The sequence below is a fragment of the Spermophilus citellus genome (assembly GCF_964194105.1).
Source record: "Spermophilus citellus genome assembly, chromosome: 1".
Taxonomy (NCBI): Eukaryota; Metazoa; Chordata; class Mammalia; order Rodentia; family Sciuridae; genus Spermophilus; species Spermophilus citellus.
In genome coordinates, this window is record NC_138182.1 from 125,725,117 (window position 1) to 125,749,855 (window position 24,739).

Consider the following 24,739-nt stretch of genomic DNA (forward strand, 5'->3'; position numbering starts at 1 on the left):
ATTAAGATCAGAGGAGAGATAAATGTAATCAAAACTTAAAACAAAGAGCTTGTCCCTCAAAGATTAGTTAGAGGGAAGACTTGAATAAATCACACAAAGGCAGGCTCTGGAGAAATACAAAGATTGTTATGAAAAACTATGCCACCAAATTTGATAACTTGGAAATAGACATATTTCCTAGATAGAGCTTGCCAACAATGAACACAAACTCAAAAATACTTCAAAGTAAGGACACTGAATTTGTAACCAAAAGCTAAGAACAATTAATACCAGTTCTTATTTCAAGATAAAGAGGAAGACATTCTGCAAGGCCTATATTAGCTTGATACCAAAACCTGGTAAGAACACAAGCTACAGACAAATATCCTTGATCACAATTCAAATGGAACTATTCATGCAAACTACTTGATAGGGTGGGGGGAGCCACATGGTGGACAGACCAACATTTATGGGTTTTAGTACTGTAAGATGCTTTGAAGGCAAGAAAGAGTTGACTGAATCATTTGATCAGTATGGAGACACACCTGTTGCTTAGGGGAAAGGAAAATAACTACAGGTCTTCACACTTTCAGAAACCCTGTATGAGGCCTGCCATGGCAAAAATCCAGTTGTGGGCAGAGGCAAGATGAGAAAAAGATTACTGTGCGGGGAGCAAAGGCACAAAAGCTAGGAGTTCATCTTGGAGCTGAGTACTAGGAAAGAGGCCCCAGCTCCCAGAGGGAGCCTCCTCGTAGCGGCAGGGGCCTTTGCACAAATGGGACAGACCTAAGGTCTGTTCTTCATATGGGCCTGGGGCAAAACCTACACAAATACCCATGACTGGGAGTCTTGGGTGCATCCCAACTTTGTCAGCCTTTGTGGCCGTCTTCACTACACAACCACAGGCAGCAGAGCTATCCCTCAGTGGGATAAACTCACGTTTCTGACCTGCCTCACTGCCAACTGCTGCATGGGCACACCCCTGAGGCCCTTGTACTTGGGTGTGCCCGGGCTTACTGTCATTCTCTATGGACAAGGGGCTGCCTTTGCCACTATTGTGCACGGCATAAATACGGAACAGGACTTTGCCTTGGAACCAAGTGCCACGCTCATGAAAATTAACATTGGCCAGATCCCAATGGTGCCAATCCCAGGGTAAGACACATAGCCCCAGTCCATTAGAATACTATTCTGGCCAGCAACACCCATACCTGGTTGTATTAGGCCCCAAGTGTACCACATCAGTAAATGGCCCACAGCAGCACTGGCCTTAGTCCTCCCTTCAGTGCTATGCAGAGCTCATCAAGCCATGGACTCAGGGTGGCAATGGTGGTCACAGACATTGGGGTAGCTCCCTCCACAATGATTTGGCCTGACCACAGGCTATTGACTTTGGCACCAGGAGTCTCTGGGATGGAGTATCCTTTAGATATTCCCACAGACAATGCTCACTGAGAGGACAACTGTGTAGTTGCACAAACCTGGCTTAGAACCCACTCTATTGCTGAAATAACACAGCACCGTGGACTTGTGGCAAACCTAGGCATATAGTGCCACCTAGTGCTCAAATAGCAGAACTGTTCTTAAAATTTAGGTTTCTGGGAAGATGGGCACAAATTAGGAAGATGTTCTGGGGGCCATGGCCTAGTTTAATGTACTAAAAAGGCACCAAAACCTGATTGGATTAGTAAACGCAGTGGGAGGAATTCCTGGATAGAAAAATTGAAAACAGCTCTTTTAAGGGAAACTCAAAAGCTGCAAGAAAAAAATCTGATATCACAATAGAAAGATATACACAACCGAAACGTAAGTCATAAAACTCACTAGTGAGCTAGTAAGAGTAACTATACAAAATCCGAGTGCTCTACAAACATGGCCTGTTTTGGTCTTCATACATGAAGACCAAAACAACTGCTGAGCATGGTGGCCCATGATTATAATTCCAGCTACCTGGGAGGCAGGAAGATCGCGAGTTCAAAGCCAGGGTGACAAAAGCAAGACGCTAAGCAACTCAGACCCTGTCTCTACATAAAACACAAAACGGGGACACTCAACCCCGGTACCAAAAATAAAAAGCAGTAATCAAAACAAGATGTTGGTAAAAAAAACAGACAAAAGCCTAGAAGTAAACTCATACACCTACAACCAATTGATTATTTTTCTTCCTCTTAAGGACTGAACACAGAGCAAGAACACGCAGCCCTTCTAGCTGATTCTTGGCAAAGGTGCTAAGAACATGCAGTGAAGCAAGGAGAGTCTTTTCAACAGTGGTGCTAGAAAAAATTGGTTACCTGCAGAAGAATGCAAACAAATTAAAAAAAAAAATTAACTCAAAACACACTAAAGATCAACCTGAAACTACTGGAAAACATTAGAGAAATGTGTTACTGGAATGGACCAGGACCCAAAAACTTCTGCACAGCAAAGCAAATGAGGGAAACTGTATTTGCAAATCACATCTGAAAAGGGATCAATACGCAAAATAATTCAAACAATAGCAAAATCCCCTAATACTCCAAAAAGATCTGAATGGACATTTCTCAAAAGATGACATATTAATGGGTAAATGGAAAAAAATGTTAACACTACAGAAATGTAAATCAAAACCATAAGGTTATCAACTCAGAATGGTTATTATCAAAAAGACAAATGACTGCCTGGATGTGGGGAAAAAAGGGAAACCTAGTACACTAGTGGTAGCCAGGTAAATCAGTACAGCCACTATGAAAATTGGTGGCTTCTCAAAAGACAAAACAGTAGTGCCGTATGATACAATAATCCCTCTACTGGGTGTGTACCCAAGCAAATGAAATGGGTATGTGGAAGGAGATACCCGACTCATGTTAATTTCAACACTGTTCACAAAGCCAAACGTGGAAGCAACCTAAGTGTCCATCAACTGATGAATGGGTAAAGAAAATATGGTACATATATACAAGGGAATACTAAGCAGGCATGCATAAAAAGAGAACAAAATCCTGTCATTTGCCATAAAATAGATGAAATGGGAGAACATTCTGTTAAGGGGAATAACCCAGGCATAGAAAGACAAGTAGTACATGTACTCCTGTGGAATTTAAGTTCATCAAGTTCAGAGTGGAATGACATTGCCACAGGCATGGGTACTTATTCCCATGCTGTGCTACTGCAGAGTAATATACTGTATATCTCAAAAAAGTTAGGATTTTGAATGTTTTCACCATAAAGAAATGATAGATGTCAGAGGAAATAATATCAATATACACACAAACATCACATGGTACCCCAGAGAACAATTTTTAGGCTTTTACGTATCATTTAAAAAAAACCCACACAAATAGCTTATTCAACAAATGGTGCTGGGAAAACCGAAGTGGATCAAAGGCTTAGGCACTAGAACAGAGACCCTGCACCTACTAGAGGAAAAAGTAGGCCCAAATCTTCATCATGTCAGCCTAGGATCTGACTCCCTTAAGACCTCTAAAGTGCAACAAGTAAAATCAATAAATGGGATGGATTCAAACTCAAAAGCTCCTTCTCAGCAAAACAATATGAAGAGAGAGCCTACAGCCTGGGGGAAAATCTTTACCACATGCACTTCAGACAAAGCATTAATCTCAAGGATATATAAAGAACACAGAAAACCCCCATAAATGTGCTAAGCAACTCAACAGACACTTCATAGAAATATGATCTATCCACAGATCTATGTAAAAGTGTTCATCTGTATCAGACGCAAATCTACTCTTAGGATTTCATCTCACTCTAGTCAGAATGGCAATCATCAAGAATAGAGGCAACAATAAATGGTGAGGATGTGAGGGAAAAGGCACACTCATACATTGCTGGTGAGACTGCAAATTGGTGCAACTACTATGGAAATTCGAAATGGAACCACCATTTGACCCAGCTATCCCACTCCTCAGTCTATACCCAAAGGACTTAAAATCAGCATACTATAGTGATGCAGCCATGTCAATGTTTAGCTACTGTGAATTGAGATGCTATAAACTATGAAACCAACCTAGATGTCCTTCAACAGATGGAGAAAGAAAATATGGATATACACAAGGGAATATTACTCAGTTTAAAAAAGAATGAGTAATGGCAATTGCCAGTAAATGGATGGAGTTGGAGAATATGGTAAGTAAGCCACTCCCCCACCCCACACACACACACCAAAGGCTGAATGTTTTCTGATATGTGGATGCTAACTCAATGGTGGGGTGAAGAACAGTTACCTTAGATAGAAGGGAGAGGATATGGGGATAGTATATTGAAACAGACATTATCACCTTATGTATAGCATACTGATGTGATTCTACAACATGTACAATGAGAATTATACTCCATCTAAGTGCACAAATGCATTCTATCACGTATAACCACTTAAAACAGTTAAAAGGCAGCAGAGCTACGATGTCACATTAACAAAGAAGGAAAAAGCCATGACCTTTGGTAATAGCCAAGAACAATACTTTCCCAACAAATGCTCAGTACAATTCATGAATTCATTATGCACTAAAATCTGAGCAATATAAGCCTGGCCTAGATGGACTGACTCCCTGTAATTTTCCTCAAAAATGGAAAAAATGACAGCCTGGCACAGTGGCACATGCCTATAATCCCAGAGACTCAGAAGGCTGAGGCAGGAGGATGTCAAGTGCAAGACCCTGTCTTGAAAAATTCAAAGGACTAGGAATGTAGCTCAGAGTTCAATCCCCAGTATCAAAGGAAAAAAATTATATATAATGCACAGCATACATTATACAAAAAAAGGCCTTGGATTACCTTGTCTCTCTCTTTTTCTTTCAATTTGTCCATAGACCGTTTGAGTCCTTCTTCCAAAAGGTCTATGAGGCGTACCGTTTCCCCTGACCGTGTTTTAAACTTCTTCCTAAAAAATTTAGAAGTCACAACTTAATGAATTTGAAAATGACCTTTTAATTAGAAATATTCAAACTGAAAGCTTGAGGGGGCTGTTTGAAATCAGTCTCTATGCTAAGGTAACGGTGCCCCATTCCACATGGCAATTAGGGAGGGTGGCAAAAGACAACTGTTTGTACGTGTGTCGCCCCCAGCACCCTATGGGTTAGCCCTAACAGTGGTCTACCTTCAGTTTCCTAAAAGGAAAAGTAAAAAGATTTAATTTATGCATTTTCCTGGAATACGAAATTCTGCTTGGTAGTTTTAACCTTTTAGGAAAATTAGTCAAACACGTTTGCTTCTAGAATTACTTACGTCAGAAAATCCTATACTGGAATCTTAACATTTCTCTATATAGTAATTGATCTTATTTAGTGGTTCTCAAACCCAACTGCATTTTTTTTTCAACATTTCTTTTTAGTTATACTTGGGTACAATATCTTCATTTTGCTGTGGTGCTGCGAGGATCAAACCCAGTGCCACTGAGTCACAACACAACTATATTTTTGAGTTTTATGACAAAAGGATTCCAGAGCCCCATTCAGACATACTGAAATTAGAGTCTCCCTGGATGGGGCACAAGTAAGTACCGACTAGCAATGATAATGGCAACTGAGAAAACTGGATTGTACCTGTTAAACAGAAGTTTGCATGACACCAAGTACTTTTTTAAAAAGTTCAAATGTAACATACAAAAGCATATTTTTCTATACAACAAATGTGATAGTGCCTCTTATTTTTACAGCTTGATTTACAAAGGCTCTATTTGCCTTTATCATCTTCATTGATATTTTTCTTTATTCAATCCCTAACAACCGGCAATTGAACCCAGGGCCTCACACATCTGGGTAAAAGTGCTCCTCCACTGAGTTATATCCCCAGCCTGCCAAATCTCCTAAGTGTTCAACAAAATGCTGAGGAAGGCTTCCTATTGTGTCTACTTTGCAACAACTGGTCCCATCCGTTATTCCCGCCTCTCACCTGTCTTCCATTTTTGAATGTGACAAGGAGGGATGCATATTTGAATACCAACAAAGCTTTTAAAAACAGATGACAAACACCCACTTTAGATTTTTCAAGTCCCACAGTGGGCCCTGGCATGTATATCTTCCTGTACATAATGTGAAATACCATGTGGAGCAGGTGCTCAATAAAAAGGTGTCCAAGGAATAGGAGATAAATTATGTCCTAAATATTAAAACAGAATTTGAGCATTTTAACATATTTAAAATACAGTGAGCTGCATTTAGCTATTATGTAAATTATAGTATCCTAGCTTTTTTATTTTTTTAAATCATGCAGAGAGTAGAAACAAAAAACAAACTGATTTAGGATACCCCAGCCATACATGATAAATGAAATAAATACCACCTAAACATCTACCAGAAAACAGTTCAGGAAATAAGATTCCTCGGTTTAAGCACTCTCAGGACCATAGGACCCAGTGTCTTGATTCCACAAAAATGTCATACAATATTTCCAACAAATTCACTGACTACTATAAAATCCCTACCAAAATAATATCTGTGGACAAACTAACTTGTCTTTCATATGCTCACATCAGGGCTTTTGACCATTCTCTAGCCAAATTGAGTCACCTCATGTGGTTTTCAGAAGCATTACCACCTGTGTGATGTAATATCTAGGCATTATTAAATATATCAGTTTTTAAGAAGTGCTGTTTAAATGGCAAGTGATCCTAAAATACTACTGAATGTTAAAGTTTTGTGCCTTTGGACTGATGAATATCACATATAAATAAAATACCTAAGTGTATTTACCTTTTTATAGAGACAAATGTGAATTAAAAAAATGATAAGACATTATCAACATGTAGGCTTTGATAACATTTTTGGGATGGTCAAAGAACAAAAACAGTGAATCAAACCTTTACCAAGTGTGCAACTGTGAAGGAAAAGACATTTACAAAATGTCTAGACTGAATTTTTGCATAATTTTTCTGAAATCTGAAAAGGTACCACTATAGATTTTAGAACTTAAATCTGTGGGAACAGAAATCCTTAATCTGTTAAGTCTCGAATTTCCTTTTCAGTTGACTTCATGCATATGTCCCCTTTGAGACTATATCCTCTGGCAGTGATGAGAATATACAGAATGGCTCAGCTGAATTTATCAATGTACAGACTAAAAAACTGAATTACCTAATATGTTATCAAAAATTAACAACCAGGGCCTCTTCCAGAGAAATTGGTGAATCAGTATATTATTACCATCTTCAGGTTTCCCAGACTTACTTGTCTTCCCCAAGTACCACACCAAATCCAGCATGGAACACTCGAGTTACTTTAGGGTCATACCAACCAATCATCTGGGCAGCAGCAAATATTACCTGGAAGTGCATAGACTATAAAAAGTAGAAAAAGAGTGTTACCTGCTAGTTTTCTAATATTGTTTTTAAAAAAGGGCTTATTAAGGCTTTTATGCCTAGATGATGCCTGTAAAACACAAGTCATTCAAGTTTTGTGCCATGTTACATTAAAAGTGTTTCTTTTACTCATTATGTGAGAAACAGTAAGAGCAAAGCTGTTACCATACTTTTCACAAAGTTTTAAAAGCAAATGAATTAAAGATGTTTACACATAGTAACATCAATTAAATTTCAACCACATCCCTATTAAGACCAACTGCTGAGGTTCAAACATATCACCTTTTCCATTTTTTAGAGAACACTTGGAAAACTGTTCCTTTTCTCACAATATACTGATGCTCCCGATCTTAGCACTGAACAACTGTAAATATTCCCCAAATACTGTCAACCTCACCATATTGTCTACCTCCAGACCGACAATGTAAAAATAGACAAATCTACAAACTTACTTGTCCATTGTCTACCACATAGATAACCATATCTGCCTTTTCCTCAACTAGTCTTTGTTTAATAGCAGCCAGGTCAGACGTATCATAGGTGTAACCTCCATCGGATTTCACTATGGTTAATGGTATGGAGCACCCTGGGACAAACACAATCTTCCTGCCATCATCCACTTGCACAAAGCCTAGGGGAAAAAAAACAAATGTCACTAATGCTAAAAGAGCTCTGAAGGTACTGGAATCTTGGTCATTTTGAGGACTAGCTAACTAGTCTATGAATATTTTAGAAAATATTTCTTAGCTGCGAAAACCACAAAATTTTTGTCTCATCATGACCTACTAGAAGCCTTGGAAAATGGCTAAGGTCAAGGCTATCTGGGAGTGCAGGGTGCTGTCATAGTACAGGTCAGATAGAGTAGTTTTCTGGACTCTCTACACTTGGCTCCCAAGCCCTTCATAGGATGTGTAACTGGAACTCACCCGCTGTGCAGGCCAAAGGCATGAAAGTCTCCCAAGCTACAGCCAGATGCTATTCCTATACAGATATTTTATAATGTATGTGATCAAACAGTTGGATTTAGCTTTTGGAATGAGAAGCAGAAAAAATGAATTATATATTCATGATGAAAAAGGAAAGTCTTGGTTTTAGGAAGAGATAGGAAAGAACATGATAATATCACCTATATTTAAGTGCCACTATGTGCCAAATATGCAAGTCTTAAATTTAACCTTTGCAGCAATAATGCAGTAAATAATTACCCAGATTTAGTTTCCTAAACTAAGAAAGTAAAATCAGTGGTTTAAAACAGGCGCTGGGATTGTGGCTCAGCGGTAGAGGTCTCGCCTAGCATGGGCAGGACCCGGGTTCGATCCTCAGCACCACATTAAAAAAATAAAGGCTCTGAAGACAAATTGCCTAGGTTTGAATCTGATTCATCATGTATTAGCTATGTTACCTTGGGAAGTTCCTAACTTCTCTGTGCCCACAGCCCAAGGGGCCCCAGCAAACTTCCAGCTGATGATTGGCTCACAGCGGCCCCAGCAACTTCTAGCTGCCAACTAATTGGCTCCTCTGCGGTGATGCTCAATGGGGGACTTTTTTTGGCTCCGCCCACGTGACCCAGCCAATTGGCCTCAAGAGCAGGAGGAGTGGGGGAGGTTGAGAGGCTTGTGGGAAGCCGGTGGTGGCAGTTGGGCTCTGAAGGTTTTTCCTGAGGAGCTGTGTGGTTCTAAAAATAAAGTTCGTTTCTTTTTTTTTTTTTTAAAGAGAGAGTGGGGGGGGGGGGAGAGAGAGAGAGAGAGAGAGAGAATTTTTTTAAATATTTATTTTTTAGTTCTCGGCGGACACAACATCTTTGTTGGTATGTGGTGCTGAGGATCGAACCCGGGCCACACGCATGCCAGGCGAGCGCGTTACCGCTTGAGCCACATCCCCAGCCCCAAAGTTCGTTTGTTTTGACAGATGGCTCCTGAATTGTGCCCAGCCAGACTGCAGCATTTGGTGGGCTGCACGGGGAACGACTGAGGGTAAGTGATAAGGTAAACTGCTCGCCCCTGAGGGCGAGAGGATGGGTAGCCATTTTAAGATTCTTTCGTTTTGCTTCACTTTTGTTTTAAGTTGCCTGTCCCTGAAGATGAGTGAGATGGAAGAAAAACCGCTCACATCTGAGGAACAGATAGGGAGAAAGGACGGATGGACATTTCAGGAGTATAGAAAGGCTATAAAGATTTTTTGTTCCATTTTTGTTTCATTCTGTCTCGGCTTTGTTTGGCGTCATCTTGTTGGGTTGTATTATAGTAGAAATATGGGATCAGATATTAGTAAAAAACAAACTGAAAGAGTGTTAAGTAAATTGTTAGAGGAAGGAGGCATCTCAGTAAAATCAAGAACAGTCAGGGCATACGTTGATACGATACAAAAATGTAGCCCATGGCTTTTTAAGGAGGAGTTGTTAGATATATCACAATGGAACCATCATGGTGAAGATTTAAAAAGAAAAGCCCAGGGACTCTGCCAGTTGGCACATTGCCATCGTGGACGTTCGTATCTTGTTTGCTTAGTCCAAAGCCTTTAGTTCAGACAATGGTAGAGGAAGGAGAAGACATATTTAAGTAAAAGAGAAGGTCTCTCAAGTTAGTCAGAGGAAGAAAGTTTAGAGCAGAAAAAGCCGTCAGGGGAAAAGTTACAACAGGAGACTGCTACTAACACCTTTCTATCACCAGAGGGCGTAAGTGTCCAACCAACAGCGCCACCTCCATATGCTGGGAGGCTCCCAACCCCCACAGTTGATAGTTGGGATCCCGAGACAGGATCAAATATCAACATGCCCTGTATTTTAGGCAGGAGGGCAGCGAATTCACCATGCTTTAAATTTCAAAAAAGTGAACAGCTAAGAGTCTGTAACAACCTATGGTCCTCAAGCACCCTTCACTAAGCATGGTTGAATCCATTACCAACTTGATCATGATGCCAGCAGATTGGACTAATATGTGTAAAGCTGTGCTAAATGGAGGACAATACCTGTTATGGAAGGTTGCCAATGAGGAATTTTGCAAGGAGACGGCTAGGCAAAATGCAGCAGCCGGTTATCCTCAGAGAAATCTAGATATGTTGTTAGAAAACGGACCTTATGAGGATCAGGAGCAACAAATTGCATATGATCTTGGCATATACGCACAAATTGCTGCAGATGCGGTTAGGGCATGGAAGACTTTACAAGGGCACGGAGGTTTACAAGGTCAATTATCTAAGGTAATACAAGGAGCTAATGAACCTTACGTTGAATTTGTAGATAGGCTTATTCAAACAGCTACCAGAGTTTTGGGGAATACAGAACAAGCAATGCCATTAATAAAACAACTGGCTTATGAGCAAGCGAATCGTTGGTGCAGAGAAATCATTAGACCATGGAAACATGAAGATTTAAACACATATATTAAATTATGTAGAGACATTAATGAACAAGGCAAGGGCAAGTCGTGGCAGCTGCAGTACAACAGGCTTTAGATGCCAGGCCAAGAACATGCTACAATTGTGAACAAACAGGACGTTTTAAAAGGAATTGCCCCATAGGAGGAGGGTTTAACAAAACTAGGTATCAAAGGAGTAGAATACTGGGTATTTGCCCACGATGCTGTAGAGGGAGACATTGGGCTAATGAATGCCGTTCTCTAACCACCATAGAGGGTACTCCATTATCAAAAAATGAACAAGGACCAGGTGTTTATCCACGATATTGTGGAGAAAGGCATCGGGCTCTGTTGCCAAAAAATGGACAGGGGGGCCCAATGCTCCGGGGCCCAAAACCACAAATATATGGAGCACTGGAGGAACCCAGCAACCCCATCAGGGTAGTGCCCAGGATACATTGTCCATTAGATCCCTCATCAGACAAACCAGAGGGGGCGCAGGGTTGGACATCTGCGCCTCTGCCAGAACAGTACCAACTCCAGAGATGGGAGTTCAAATAATTCCCACAGGGGTAAAAGGACCTCTTCCCAAAGGAACAGTAGGCGTATTACTGGGACGCAGTTCTTCTACTCTAAAAGGACTTATGATAAGTCCTGGGGTAATTGATCCCAATTATGAAGGTGAAATAAAAATTATAGCCAGTTCTCCAAAGGGTATATCAGTAATTTCACCAGGAGATAAAATAGCACAGTTACTAATAATACCCAGCCTACATGATAAATTTTCCAGTCGTACTGTAGAAAGAGGTTCCAAGGGATTAGGCTCCACAGGTGTAGATTGGGCTATGCTTTCTTTAAATTTAGATTCTCGCCCCATGCTAAAACTAAATATTCAAGGACATGAATTTAATGGGCTAATGGATACAGGTGCAGACCTCAGCATCATCTCTTGTCAAGAATGGCCAAAACAGTGGCCATTACAACAAGCCACTCAAACGCTTCGAGGCCTAGGAGTGGAGACTAATCCCCACAGAAGTGCAATGGTATTAGATAGGAAGGATCCTGAAGGATGTGAAGGAACTATACAACCATATGTATTGGATCATCTTCCCGTAAATTTATGGGGACGAGATGTCCTAGATCAATTAGGTTTGACATAAACAAATAACATCAACCAAAATGCACCCACTATTATGACTAGACAAGGTTTTAGGAAAGGAAAAAGATTAGAAAAACAAGAACAAGGTATAGCAGCACCAATACAAATAGATCAAGGAACGGACAGACATGGGTTGGATTTTCAGAAAGGGCCACTGAGACAATCAAAATTACTTGGAAATCAGAAAGACCAGTATGGGTTCCTCAGTGGCCCCTGACTTAAGAAAAGATACAAGCAGCCCATGACCTGGTCAAACAACAATTAGCGGAAGGACATATACAACCTTCTGTATCTCCCCATAATACTCCCATTTTTGTCATCAAAAAGAAATCTGGTAAATGGAGATCATTGCAAGATTTAAGAGCCATTAATGAGATGGTTATTATGGGACCTGCTCAACTGGGGATTCCTCAATTGTCTGCTTTGCCAAAAACCTGGTATCTTTTAGTTAGATATTAAAGATTGTTTTTTTTTCAATTCCAATTCATCCCGAGGATAGTCCACGTTTTGCATTTACTATCCCTGCACTGAATCATGAAGGTCCTGATCAGAGATATGAATGGAAAGTACTCCCTCAAGGGATGGCTAACAGCCCAATTATGTGTCAAATTTATGTTAACAAAGTAATCCAGCCACTTAGAAATCAAAATCCTGAACTACAAACATTTCACTATATGGATGATGTATTAGCACACAAAGCTAAAAACACATTGCTAGAATGTTATGCCACACTTATTAAAAAATTATAGAGATAGCAATAGATAAAGTACAATTAAATTTCCAATTAATTATTTAGGAGTTCTCTTATCCTGAACCATGGTCCATCCACCAAAAATTCAAATACGAGTAGATCAACTCAAATCACTTAATGACTTTCAAAAGTTATTAGGAGACATAAATTGGATAAGGCCTTATCTAGGCATACCAACAGGAGAGTTGGGACCTTTATTTGATATCCTAAAAGGTCCATCAGATCCAAATTCACCCCGAATGTTAACGCCTGAAGCAAGAAAGGCATTAAAAATCATTGAAACAGGGGATAAGAAAGGTAGCAGAATACAACAACTACTAATAGGGCATTATGTAAAATTGTGGATGTGTAACCGACATGATTCTGCAATCTGCTATTGGGGTAACATTGGGGGTTCATAACCCACTTCAATCTAATGTATGAAATATGATATGTCAAGAGCTTTGTAATGTTGTGAACAACCAATAAAAAAAAAATAAAAATCATTGAAACATGTATGGAAAATATGCATTTGGATAGAATTGATATAAGTTTGCCTTTATTATTGTACTACCAACAAAAAATATTCCTACAGGAGTATTTTGGCAAGAAGGTCCATTATTATGGATACATTTATCTTATTCTCCTAACACTATTCTTACTAGGTATCCTGAGGCTGTAGGACAATTAATACTCAAAGGAATAAAAGCAGCAAAGGGAGTGTTTGGGATTTCTCCCAATAAAATTATTACTCCATATACTAGAATCAAATTGATGTGTTAGCTAATGAGTTAAATACTTGGGCAATAATCATGTGCAAATCTAATGTTTCATTTGATAACCACTTACCATCTAATCCTTTATTGTCTTTTTGGTCATTGCATCCTGTAGTTTTTCCAAAAATGACAAGAAAAACACCTATCATGAATGCTCCAAATATATTCACTGATGGGTCAAATAATGGTATAGCAGCAATAGTTACACCTGATCAAACTTTTACATTTTTAGTACCCAAACAATCAGCTCAAAAGGTAGAGCTTAATGCAGTATTACAAGCTTTTATGATGTTTAAAGATTCTGTATTTAATTTATTTTCTGATAGTCAGTATGTAGTTAATGCTATAGTATCCCTTGAAGATGCTGGTAGGATTTCCCCTTCCTCTACTGTTCTCTTTGCTTTCCACTATACAAACTTAAAATAACCCTTTTTACTCTAAACTTTTTAAATTTGGATTCATCAGGACTTAGTGCTGCGGAAAGGCATGTGTGTCCAAAAAATGTGCATAAGCCCAAAGTACTCTGGAAGGATATTCTAACAGGACAATGGAAAGGTCCTGACCCAGTAATTGTCTGGAGTGAGGGGTCTGTGTGTTTCCACAGGGAGAACAGCAGCCGATTTGGATTCCAGAGAGATTAACTAAAGCGATTTCTACAGACCAAAAAGATGATGATTTGGCTCAAATCCATAACAGCTGATATCCAGAACTCCAGTTTGGCTACCCTTATATCTGCGACAGAACCAGGATGCTTTTTTCAATATCTATTTTATTATTACCCTTTCCCACATCATGAAGTTCTATTTTGTTTTTTGAGCTCATACAGACCTAGGTTAATGTTTTGCTGATCAGTTCTATTTTTTGACTATAGAGTTTTTAAACATTGAAATGGAGATTTCACCTGTAAAAAGTTATAAGGCCTTTACTATTATGTTATGTGTTGTATGTATTATATTATGTATGCACACTTGTTTTGTTATGTTTGAATGTACGTATGTCCATATATCATATGAGTGCTCATGAAAAAATGGATCCAAATATTTTCTCGTGATTTAAATGGTTTAATTTAAATTGGGTAAACAGCTGTTGAGGAGTGTTTTAATTGTTTACTTTCACCTTTCCATTATTTAATAATTCTGTTCAAGATAATGTAAATTGTTAAGAAAATTGTTTTCTTTTAGTGCCTTCTGGAATGTTACATAATTTTTTCTTTAGCCATTATTGCCAGAATTCCTATCTTCATCCCAGTGCTGGTGAAGACAAAGATAAAACCAATCTACAGTTTCTGCAATAGCCATCACTGAACTGCTTGCAGAACTTCCCTGGACTATGTATCACTTGTATGCATTGTGAACTATCTGTTGGTGCAGCGACTTGTGGTAGTGTTGGGGTTTTTTTGCTGATGGTGTCATCAGTGGTACAATTTTTCCAAAAGGAGCCGTCAATTGGCTTGGTGTATCCTCCTCCCTTCTGCTTGTCATGGTCGTTCAGCTAAAATTTGGGGGCCAACAGAGGTGAGGCAAAGAACCTCCCGCCACCACCCCCCGTACAAAGACCTATCCACAGGTGTGGCTGTAACAGCAGTCAAAACCACCAGGGAAAAAGTCTGATAGGAAACTTAAGGGATAGATCAGGCTGATAAATAATCACACTAAATTAGTTTCACAAAAACATTGAACCAGAAATTGTTTTCATCATGCAAAAAAAAAATCAGGAAACAAAGCAAACATAAAACTGAATCTAAGGACTTTTTGGTAAATAATCTCATATTTGGAGGCCAGCCTGGGCAACTTAGTAAGACTGTCTCAAAATAAAAATGGGCTGGGGATACTGCTCAGTTGTAGATCATTTGCCTTAAAAATACACAGAAAATATAGACACAGGAATTATGCAACATAAGAAATTCTATAGGACAGGTAGGTCCAGTTTATTCAACAGTAAAAGAAGTAAAAATGGGCAAACCCATGAATTTCTAGAATGTAACATACATAACGTCATGGGCAGGCTCAAACTAATGATTACAAAAATTATTTACCTTAGGAAATGTGAACTCTAATGCTATTAAGAAGTTTTTAAGCTATGCTAGTGGCACACGACTCTAATTCCTCATTCCAGCTACCTTGGAGGCAAGGTTAGCCTCAGCCAACTTAACATCCTGTCTCAAAAGGGGAGAGGCTGCTTGGGATGGGAGGAATCATTCACTTTCATACTGTGATAGGAAAGTCCCTTCCTCTAAAACTTTCAGAGACACATACCAAAGTAACTGAAAGCTGAAACAGGATGTAAGAATTATGTATGGGAAGGCATAGAAACAATAAGGCTGACCAGCATTCATAATCGTTGAAGCTGGCTGACAAGTGCTAGGTCTTGGGAATTAGGCAAAAGTAGAGAGAATTTACTATCTTTGAAAAATTTATGAAGTCAAACAACAAGTGCTGGCGAGGACGTGGAGAAAAGGGTACACTTGTACATTGCTGGTGGGACTGCAAATTGGTGCGGCCAATTTGGAAAGCAGTTTGGAGATTCCTGGGAATGGAACCACCATTTGACCCTGCTATTGCCCTTCTCGGACTATTCCCTGAAGACCTTAAAAGAGCATGCTACAGGGATACTGCCACATCGATGTTCATAGCAGCACAATTCACAATAGCTAGACTGTGGAACCAACCCAGATGCCCTTCAATAGATGAATGGATAAAATGTGGCATCTATACACAATGGAGTACTATGCAGCAATAAAAAATGACAAAACCATAGAATTTGCAGGGACGGCACTAGAGCAGATTATGCTTAGTGAAGCTAGCCAATCCCTAAAAAACAAATGTCTTCTTTGATATAATGAGAGCAAATATGAACAGAGCAGGGAGGAAGAGTAGGAAGAAAAGAGTAACATTAATCAGTGACATGAGATGGGAGAGAAGAGGAAAATTGCATGGAAATGAAGGGAGACCCTCATTGCTATACAAAATTACATAGAAGAGGTTGTGAGGGGAATGGGAAAATTAACAAGGAGAGAAATGAATTACAGTAGATGGGGTAGAGAGAGGGGAGGGGAGGGGGGATAGTAGGGGATAGGAAAGGTAGCAGAAAACAATTACTAATAGGGCATTATGTAAAATTGTGGATGTGTAACCGACGTGATTCTGCAATCTGCATTTGGGGTAAAACTGGGGGTTCATAACCCACTTCAATCTAATGTATGAAGTATGATATGTCAAGAGCTTTGTAATGTTGTGAACAACCAATAAAAAAGAAAAATTTGTCCCCTCCCCTGTACCAGGCGTTGAACTCAGGGAAACCACCACATCCCCATTTTGAATTTTATTTACAGAAAGGGTCTCACCGAGTTGCTCAGCGCCTCGCCATTGTTGAGGCTGGCTTTGAACTCAATCTTCCTGCAGGGATTACAGGTGTGTGCACCACCTTGCTTGGCTAAAAGAAAATTTTTTTCCCCACAAGTATAGTGCCTACCTTTATCTTCAAATTCCTTTACAATAGCATTCATCCTATCCTGATAGAAAGATTCTCCTCTCTCTATCAAGGAGATGTCCAATGCATCATAGATTTTGTTAAATTCTAGGGGAGAAAATGCCACAAAGGAAAATGAATAAAAACAGGAACCATGCACCTTACAGCAAGATAAAATTATTTGACACATATGTAAACAAGAAAACTAAGTGTATGACACACATGGGTAAGACAATTGTTAAAATGCTAGGACTAGGGATGCAAATGTTTAGCAATGTGAGGCACAATCTGTAGCACTAGCCTTCCTGCCGCCCACAATAGATCATCAATCAACAGTGACTGGGACTACACATCATTTTTTTTCCTGTCTAAATCCCGCCCCCCAATAAGAAACAAATATATCATTTCAAAAATTCTTTTGTGTGTGGTACTGGGGACTAAACCAGGGGCCCTTACCACTGAACTACACCCAGAGTTCTTTTAATTTTGATATGGTCTTGCTAAGTTGCCCAGGCTGGCCATGAACCTATAACTTCTACAGCCTCAGCATTTTCAGTAGCTGTGTTTATCCTTTAAAAAATGTAAATAAAATATTTTTCTACTCAGCAAAAATTACTGAATTTTCTTATAATTCTTTTTAAATCTGTATCACATGTCTGATACCCATGTGTCAGTGACACAGCATTACCTACTGTAGCATTATAAAACATTTTATTACCCAGTGCCTCTAAGTAGTCATTAGCCTTCTTAGAGACTATGAACTATTTTATCCATTTACTATTTTAGCAATCTTTAAAATTACTGTCAAGTGTGAAAACTTGAAATTGTCTTACAACTATAAATGAGTGGAGACCATGGAACTTGGTGAAACACTCTACATTTTGGGCCTACACAATTCTGGATAAATCCACTCCACAGTGTTATACAGCTCTGGCATAACATTCTCTTTCTTTTTGGTGGTTCTGGGATCAAAACAGGGCACTATGCATGCTAGGTAAGTACTCTCTTATTGAATAATATCCCTGGTTCAGTTTTATATTCTAATGTTTGCATCTGTCTGTCTTCTTCTTAGTTACTTCAGAAACATATTTAAGAAAACATCTATTTGCTCATTCTCAAAAATTTATGAAGTGTCATTCAAGATCCATAGGGAAGCCAGGCATGGTGGTATACACCTGAATCCCAGCAACTTGGGAGGCTGACAGAGAAGGATCTCAAGTTCATGGCTAGTCTCAGCAACTGAGACCCTGTCTCAAAAAGGGCTGGGAATGCAGCTCAGTGGTATAGTACCCCTGGGTTCAATGCCTAGAACAGTAAGGAAAAACACAGAAAAAGAAGCCATTTGAATAAAGACTGAAGGAAACTATATCATAGTACTTGAGGATGAAGGAATGAAACTCAGAGACTCACCTTCACGGGACACATCACATATAAGCTTCCAAGCTTTTATAATATCTGGATTTTTATTCTGGAGAAGAACAACACATTGGTATGCTCGCTTCTTAAATTCCTCCTCAGTATCGAACCTCTTCTTAGATTCCTGTTTTTTAATAAAAGCATGGTGTATAAGAATCCAATCCTGTATTTCTAGATAAAAAATTTATGCTTTTCTAAACACCATGAAAAAGTGAAGATTTAGAACAATGGAACAAATGTTCTACCAAAAATCAATTACATAATCACAGGCACTAGGGCAATAGCTCTGTGGTAAAGTACTAGCATGCATGGGGCCCTATGGAAAGACCCCAGCTCTGTCCAAAGGAAAAAGAATACTCTTACAGATTAAAGTGACAAGCAGCTGTATTCTTTCAATATTTTCTTGAAAATACATATAACTATCACTACAGTTTTTGTTCTACTTTCCCAATCCACAAAAGCCTTTTGTGTTCAAAGAGGTAGTGAACCCAGAGGACTGAATTTTCTGTGCCTTAATCTCCACTTTGGATTTGGTGATTTTTTTTCCAATTAAAAAAAAATTGTTTTCATTTTGGAAGCCAATACAAGCTTACTAAAGGGGAAGGACAAAAATAAATCACAAACTATTTTGGTGTATAATTCCAGAATTTTTTTTTTTTTTTTGCTAATATATACCTGTGTTTTAAGAAACACTGAAAGTCACTTTTCCTTACTGCACTTTATAAATTTTAGCAATGGATTACAAATAATTTCTTGTATTAATAGGTCTGCCTCATTATATTAAAAAATGAGAACCCCAAATAATTTTATTGTAGCAGTTTCATTTCAATAAACATTTTGCTTATTTTCATTAAAAAATACCAAAAGAAATGAACTCTACAAACATTTACTTTTCAACAAAGCAATCTTATTTTTGGGACTTTAGGGCAATACTGTAAAGTTTGTTACATCAATCCAACAAAGTAATGTGTAGTTATGTCAAAGCAATATACAAAAATGTACAATGTTAAATAAGCACAAAAATATGATCAATGATATAAATATGTATGAATTAGTCAAGGAAATCAAAGACAGGTGACCACTATGGGTGTTTTAAAATTATGGATGATGTGTAAATCTGTCTTCTAAAAGCTTTCATATATACTTAGTATTTTTAAAATCCTCAAAATGTTTTTTAAAATATATTTTTTAGATGTTGATAGGCCTTTATTTTATTCATTTATTTATATGCAGTAATGAGAATTGAACCCAGTGCCTTACACACAGTAGGCAAGTGCTCTACCACTGAGCCACAACTCCAGCCCCTCAAAATGTTTTAAACATTTAAAATGGACTTTCATTAACAGCCCCCTACACAGCTTGGTGGCGTGTGCCTATAATCCCATATATTTGAGAGTCTGAGGCAAAAGGATCCCAAATTTCAGTCCGAATTCAACTCAGAGAAAACCTGTCTTACAAAAAAACGCAGGGGGTGGTTGGAGGCTGGGGACATAGCTTAACGGTAGAGTGATGGTGAGTTCAATCCCCAGTATTGCAAAACAACAAATGAACATATTCACTTAATAGATAATGTGCTATAATTTAGTTTTTAACAACACCAAAGAACAAAGATGATGTGTTAAGGGGTGAGCAGCTTTTTTCTATGCACAGAACCAAATGTAATGGATCCTGTTGTACTGTATAATTTTTACAAAAACAAAGTGCAGTGGCTGGCATGGGTGTGGATGCCTATGATCTTGGCTATTTAAGAGGTTGAGGCAGCAGGATTTAAATTTTCCATAAGACTAGGCATCTGAACAAGACTCAAAATTAAAAAAAAAAAAAAAAATTAAAATCCAGATAGGCATGTAGCTCAGTGATATAGTGCCCCTGTGTTAAGTCCCCAAAACTACAAAAACAGAACAAAGGATCCAGAAATCAAGTTTTTCAAGTAGGTGAACTCAAGTCAAGCAGCTTTTCATCTGTGTGGTAAAATATTGTTATGGCTAGGCCAGCGTACGTACACATCTGTTAAGTACTTTACATGTTTATGTTTCTTGCATGTTTACATGTTAGGTAATTTGAGTTCAAGAGGGTCACTTCTATATGGGTGTAACCATGACTTTCACTTTACTTTCATTTAACCCCATTAAGCTCCAGTCGTTTCAAATATTATTTCAAACTTCCCAAGGAAAATGGATAATTATGACAAGTGACAGATACAAATATATCAGATAAATGGTATCAAACCTTATAAAAAGCCTGAAGATCCCCAATAGGAGGTGAGACTGTCAGATAATCTGGAAATTTATCCTGCAGGTGAGCAATGAGCATGCCAAACTGGGTCCCCCAATCTCCTACATGGTTTAACCTAATACCAATCAGAAAATATAAAATAATTTACAAAATGACAAAGATGTTTAAATAAGAGCAAGTACATTCCATGAGAAATGATAACATTTAAGAGGTAGCACATGACATGTAGTAATAACTATTGACTTGATTACTTCCTCAAGTGGACTGCAAACATCAAAAGCAAAGCCTTTGTTGGTTACTTTTAACTTTGTAAACCTAGTCACAAGCTGAAGATAGTAGGTCACCAAGATTTGCAGAATTCTTATCAGTGGACTGCAATCTGTTTAGTGAATTGGACAATCATAGTTGAATCAATGTCGGTTATTCTCACAGTATTATAAAAATTTTTAACTTTCAATGAATTGTTTAATGTAAGTTAGACCAATGGTTCCTAAATAACAAAGGACAAAATTCTTCACTGTCTATCTAATCCCAAGCCATCAGATCCACTCAAGTAGATGATTATGATAATGAGATCCTCATTTATCATTGGTTTCCCTTATTTGTCTCATGGTAGCCAGAGTAATCTTTTTTTGTGTGTGTGTGGGGTGGGGAGCACCGGGCATTGAACTTGGGGGCACTTGACCACTGAGCCACATTCCCAGCCCTATTTTGTATTTTATTTAGAGACAAGGTCTCACTGAGTTGCCCTAGCACCTTGCTGTTGCTGAGGCTGGCTTTGAACTTGCAATCTTCCTGCCTCAGCCTCCTGAGCTGCTGGGATTACAGGTGTGTGCCATGGCACCCAGCCCAGAGTAATCTAATTAAACTCTGGTTGTTCTCCAATGGCTTCCCACTGTACTTAAATATCTGCAAGCCAACCTCAGCTCCCCAACAGCTCAGGAGGCTGAGGCAGGAGGATTCCAAATTCAAAGCCAGCCTCAGCAAAAGTGAGACACTAAGCAACTCAGTGAGACATTGTCTATAAATAAAATACAAAACAGGGCTAGGGATGTGGCTCAGTGGTCTAGTGTCCCCAGTTCAAACCCACATACCAAAAACAAATAGAAATATCTGTAGAATGAGTGCATGGAGGAGGTTCATCCTAGTTTAACCCGGAGTCTTAAAAACTGTAACAAGTAAAAACAGTTCAAAGGAGATGTCCAGGATACATTAAAAAGCTTAATTGGTGATTATAAAGCAGAATTAAGCTTTAGAAACATTAACTTAATCAAAGGATTGCTTTCTCAACTATGATGTATCATTTTCTATAGAAATTTCCAGAGCTGGGGATATAGCTCAGTGGTAGGACACTTACTTTGCCTAGCAAGTGTGAGGATCTCGGTTCAATCCCCAACACTTGGTGGGAAGGGAGAAGAAAATTTGAAATTCCACAGGCAAAAACACATACCTTAACACATCATAGCCTGCAAATTCGAAGAGGCGGCTCATACTCTCTCCTATGATAGTTGACCTAAGGTGGCCTACATGCATTTCTTTAGCTATATTGGGAGAGGAAAAGTCAACTATAACCTGATATGTATGAGAAAAAGAAAAAAGGAGTATAAGCATTTTATTCTGTTAATAGACTAACATTTAATAATAAACTCAGACCTAAACATCAGTCTGGGTTATGTTTCAACTATGCTAGACTTTCTGTTGAATCTACTTATACAGTTTTAACTGAAAAAGAATCAGAATTTATTAATATAAATTACTATTTTAGTATTGCCTGCATTTGTATCAGGTAGCTACTTTAAAAGCTTATGAAGTTTAAAAAAGAGAAGTTCAAAAAACTTAAGACTAATTAGGAATACTACTTCACAATTACATTAAATAAGAGCAAGTACACTCCATTAGAAACAATAACATCTGTAATCAAATATTAATGATTAAGTGTCAATAAAAAAATGAAAGTCATTCCTAGTTATAGCACTCTTCATGAACTTCTAAGATATTACTATATCAATAGAAGACTGTACATATACCTTTTTTCTCTCTTCAAGGGGAGGTAGCTGAACTCCATTCACCAGAAGATTGGTCAACTGTTCTGATACAAAATCCTTTCTTAGATGGACATTAATAAAACCTAATAAACAGTGGAAGAGAAAATTTCAGATCGTCTCCCATCTTGAATGACTGGTCACTCCCAAGAATTTTTCTCAATTTCACTTATGTTGCCTTCAGAAAGTTCACCAGGCTTTGTAAAACATTTCAGGATTCCAATATCACCTAATATTTCCACTAAAGCCCTCTTGTGACTTCTAGTCTCAGTATCTATTTCAAACCTTCACCCTCTCCTGAGAGCTTCCTACTTAATTCAGGACCTTTTCACCTTCAGCAGATAATCTGTTCATCTCTTGAGAGAAAAGGATTTTTTTTTTGATATTTTATTTTTAGTTGTGGACAAATACCTTTATTTTATTTATTTGTATGTGGTGCTAAGGATTGAACCTAGGGCCTTGCATGTGCTAGGCGAACACACGACTGCTGAGCCCCAGCCCCAGCCTAGAAAAGAGAATCTTTTGCCATTGTCTATTCTCTTACTGCCGATAAAAACTGAACAACAGGGAGAAAAAAACTAACTCACCCAAGATCAGGCAGTTAGTAGTGAAGTCTAGACAAAAACTTCAGCATCTTAACTTGCAGCCAAGGTGCTTTCCCATCTTGTTCAGTGTATAAGTGTTCCTTTTTTTTCCAGGTGGTGCTGGGACTGAACTTGGGGCCTCCCAAATGCTAACTAAGTACTCTCTGGACCAGAGAGCCTGCCCAGCCTCAGTGTGTAAACTAACTGTTTTCCCTCTCTTGCTCTTCTCCCCCCCCCCCCCCCCGCCAATTTCAGAAAGAATTTATCATCAATACAATTATTAGAAGGATAAATTTGTATCATACCAGGACCAGCAATTTCAACTTTTTCAATACATTCATTGTTCGGCAGGTGTCTAGTAATGTTTTCGGCAATTTCTCTTGGATTAACTTTCTGTTCCTTGGTTTTGAGCATCTATAATACAATATAAAAAGTTACACAACAGGTTTTAGCAAATTACTTGGAAATGCATAAGAGACAAAACATGAGATATACTTTGCAAAAGACTCATCAAAATGCAGAAAGTATCAATAATGCCAAGAGAATACAAGAGCAGCAAAACCACATGATCTCCACTTCAAAATAAGTTATATCTTCCTTAAAAAGGTCCAGGTATGTGTGTATAAGTCTAGTTATGAAGCCTGATGCTAGCATATTTATATTTCTGATGGTCAAGTCACGAAAGTGTGCAATATTCAGACTTGAGTAATAAATGCCACTCTCAGAAAAAGGTGTGGACTTGTTAGAGTAAGCTTTTCATATTCAACAACAAAAAATACGGAAAGCTGAAAGTTACAACAAGCCTGGTGTAATAAACCAGAGACACATTAGGTAATATAGTTATTCAAAATAGGACACTAGGTCAGGCTGGTGGCACATGCCTATAATCCCACTCAGGAGATTGTGGCAGGAAAATTCCAAGTTCAAGTCCAGTTGGGACAATTTAGACCTTGTCTCAAAATTTTAAAAAGAGCCGTGGATGCAGTTCAGAGGTATAGAACTCTTGGTTCAATCCCTAGTACTACAAAAACAAAGGAGGGGGAATTCTGTTTAAAAATATAACACATAAGCCTAAGTCAAAGATACCACCACTGTGCCAAATATTTGATGGAATGCTAGGTATTAATTGTCTTTCTTTCTTTTGGTAGTGGAGATCAAACCCAGGGGCAGTTTACCACTGAGTTACATCCCAATCCTTTTTATTTTGAGACAGGGCCTCGCTAAGATGCTGAGGCTGGAGTTGAGCTTGTGATTCCTCCTGCTTCAGTCTGCCAAGTCACTGAGATTATAGGCCTGCCCCACCATGCTAGGCACCAGCAATAGGCTAACTTTATTAATTACTTACTTTCAAATAGTCATTAAATATACTCAGCAATCCTGGATATAACAGGAAAAACCACAGCAAAACAGTACCAAACACTGCTCCTTAATAACAATAAAAAAATAAAACTGAAAATTCAAATTTGTGCTTTTAATTTTTTTTAAAGAACATTAGGAACATGTTCAACTTTTCTTTTGGAATTAGGGATTAAATCCAGGAGTGTTTAACTTCTGAGCCACATTCCCAGCCTTTTTAAAATTTGAGACAGGTCCTCACTAAGTTGCTGAGGCCAGCCACGAACTTGTGATCCTCCCGGGTTAGCCTGCTGAGCCGATGGGATTATAGGTGTGTGCCACCATGCCCAGCTCAAGTTTTTCAAACT

General features: G+C 38.5%; 1 protein-coding gene across 1 annotated transcript in view; it reads right to left on the bottom strand.

Annotated features, from left to right (window-relative positions):
• RARS1 (arginyl-tRNA synthetase 1) overlaps positions 1 to 24,739 on the bottom strand; it is a 36,635-nt gene that overhangs the window by 5,938 nt on the left and 5,958 nt on the right. Inside the window, exons 4-12 of the mRNA XM_081292667.1 lie at positions 23,342 to 23,450; positions 22,438 to 22,538; positions 21,861 to 21,982; positions 20,405 to 20,525; positions 18,170 to 18,299; positions 16,763 to 16,867; positions 7,723 to 7,901; positions 7,140 to 7,249; positions 4,750 to 4,855 (exon numbers count right to left, since the gene is read on the bottom strand). Coding sequence (XP_081148793.1) covers positions 4,750 to 4,855; positions 7,140 to 7,249; positions 7,723 to 7,901; positions 16,763 to 16,867; positions 18,170 to 18,299; positions 20,405 to 20,525; positions 21,861 to 21,982; positions 22,438 to 22,538; positions 23,342 to 23,450 — 1,083 coding nt within the window. The remainder of the gene's footprint in view (positions 1 to 4,749; positions 4,856 to 7,139; positions 7,250 to 7,722; positions 7,902 to 16,762; positions 16,868 to 18,169; positions 18,300 to 20,404; positions 20,526 to 21,860; positions 21,983 to 22,437; positions 22,539 to 23,341; positions 23,451 to 24,739) is intronic.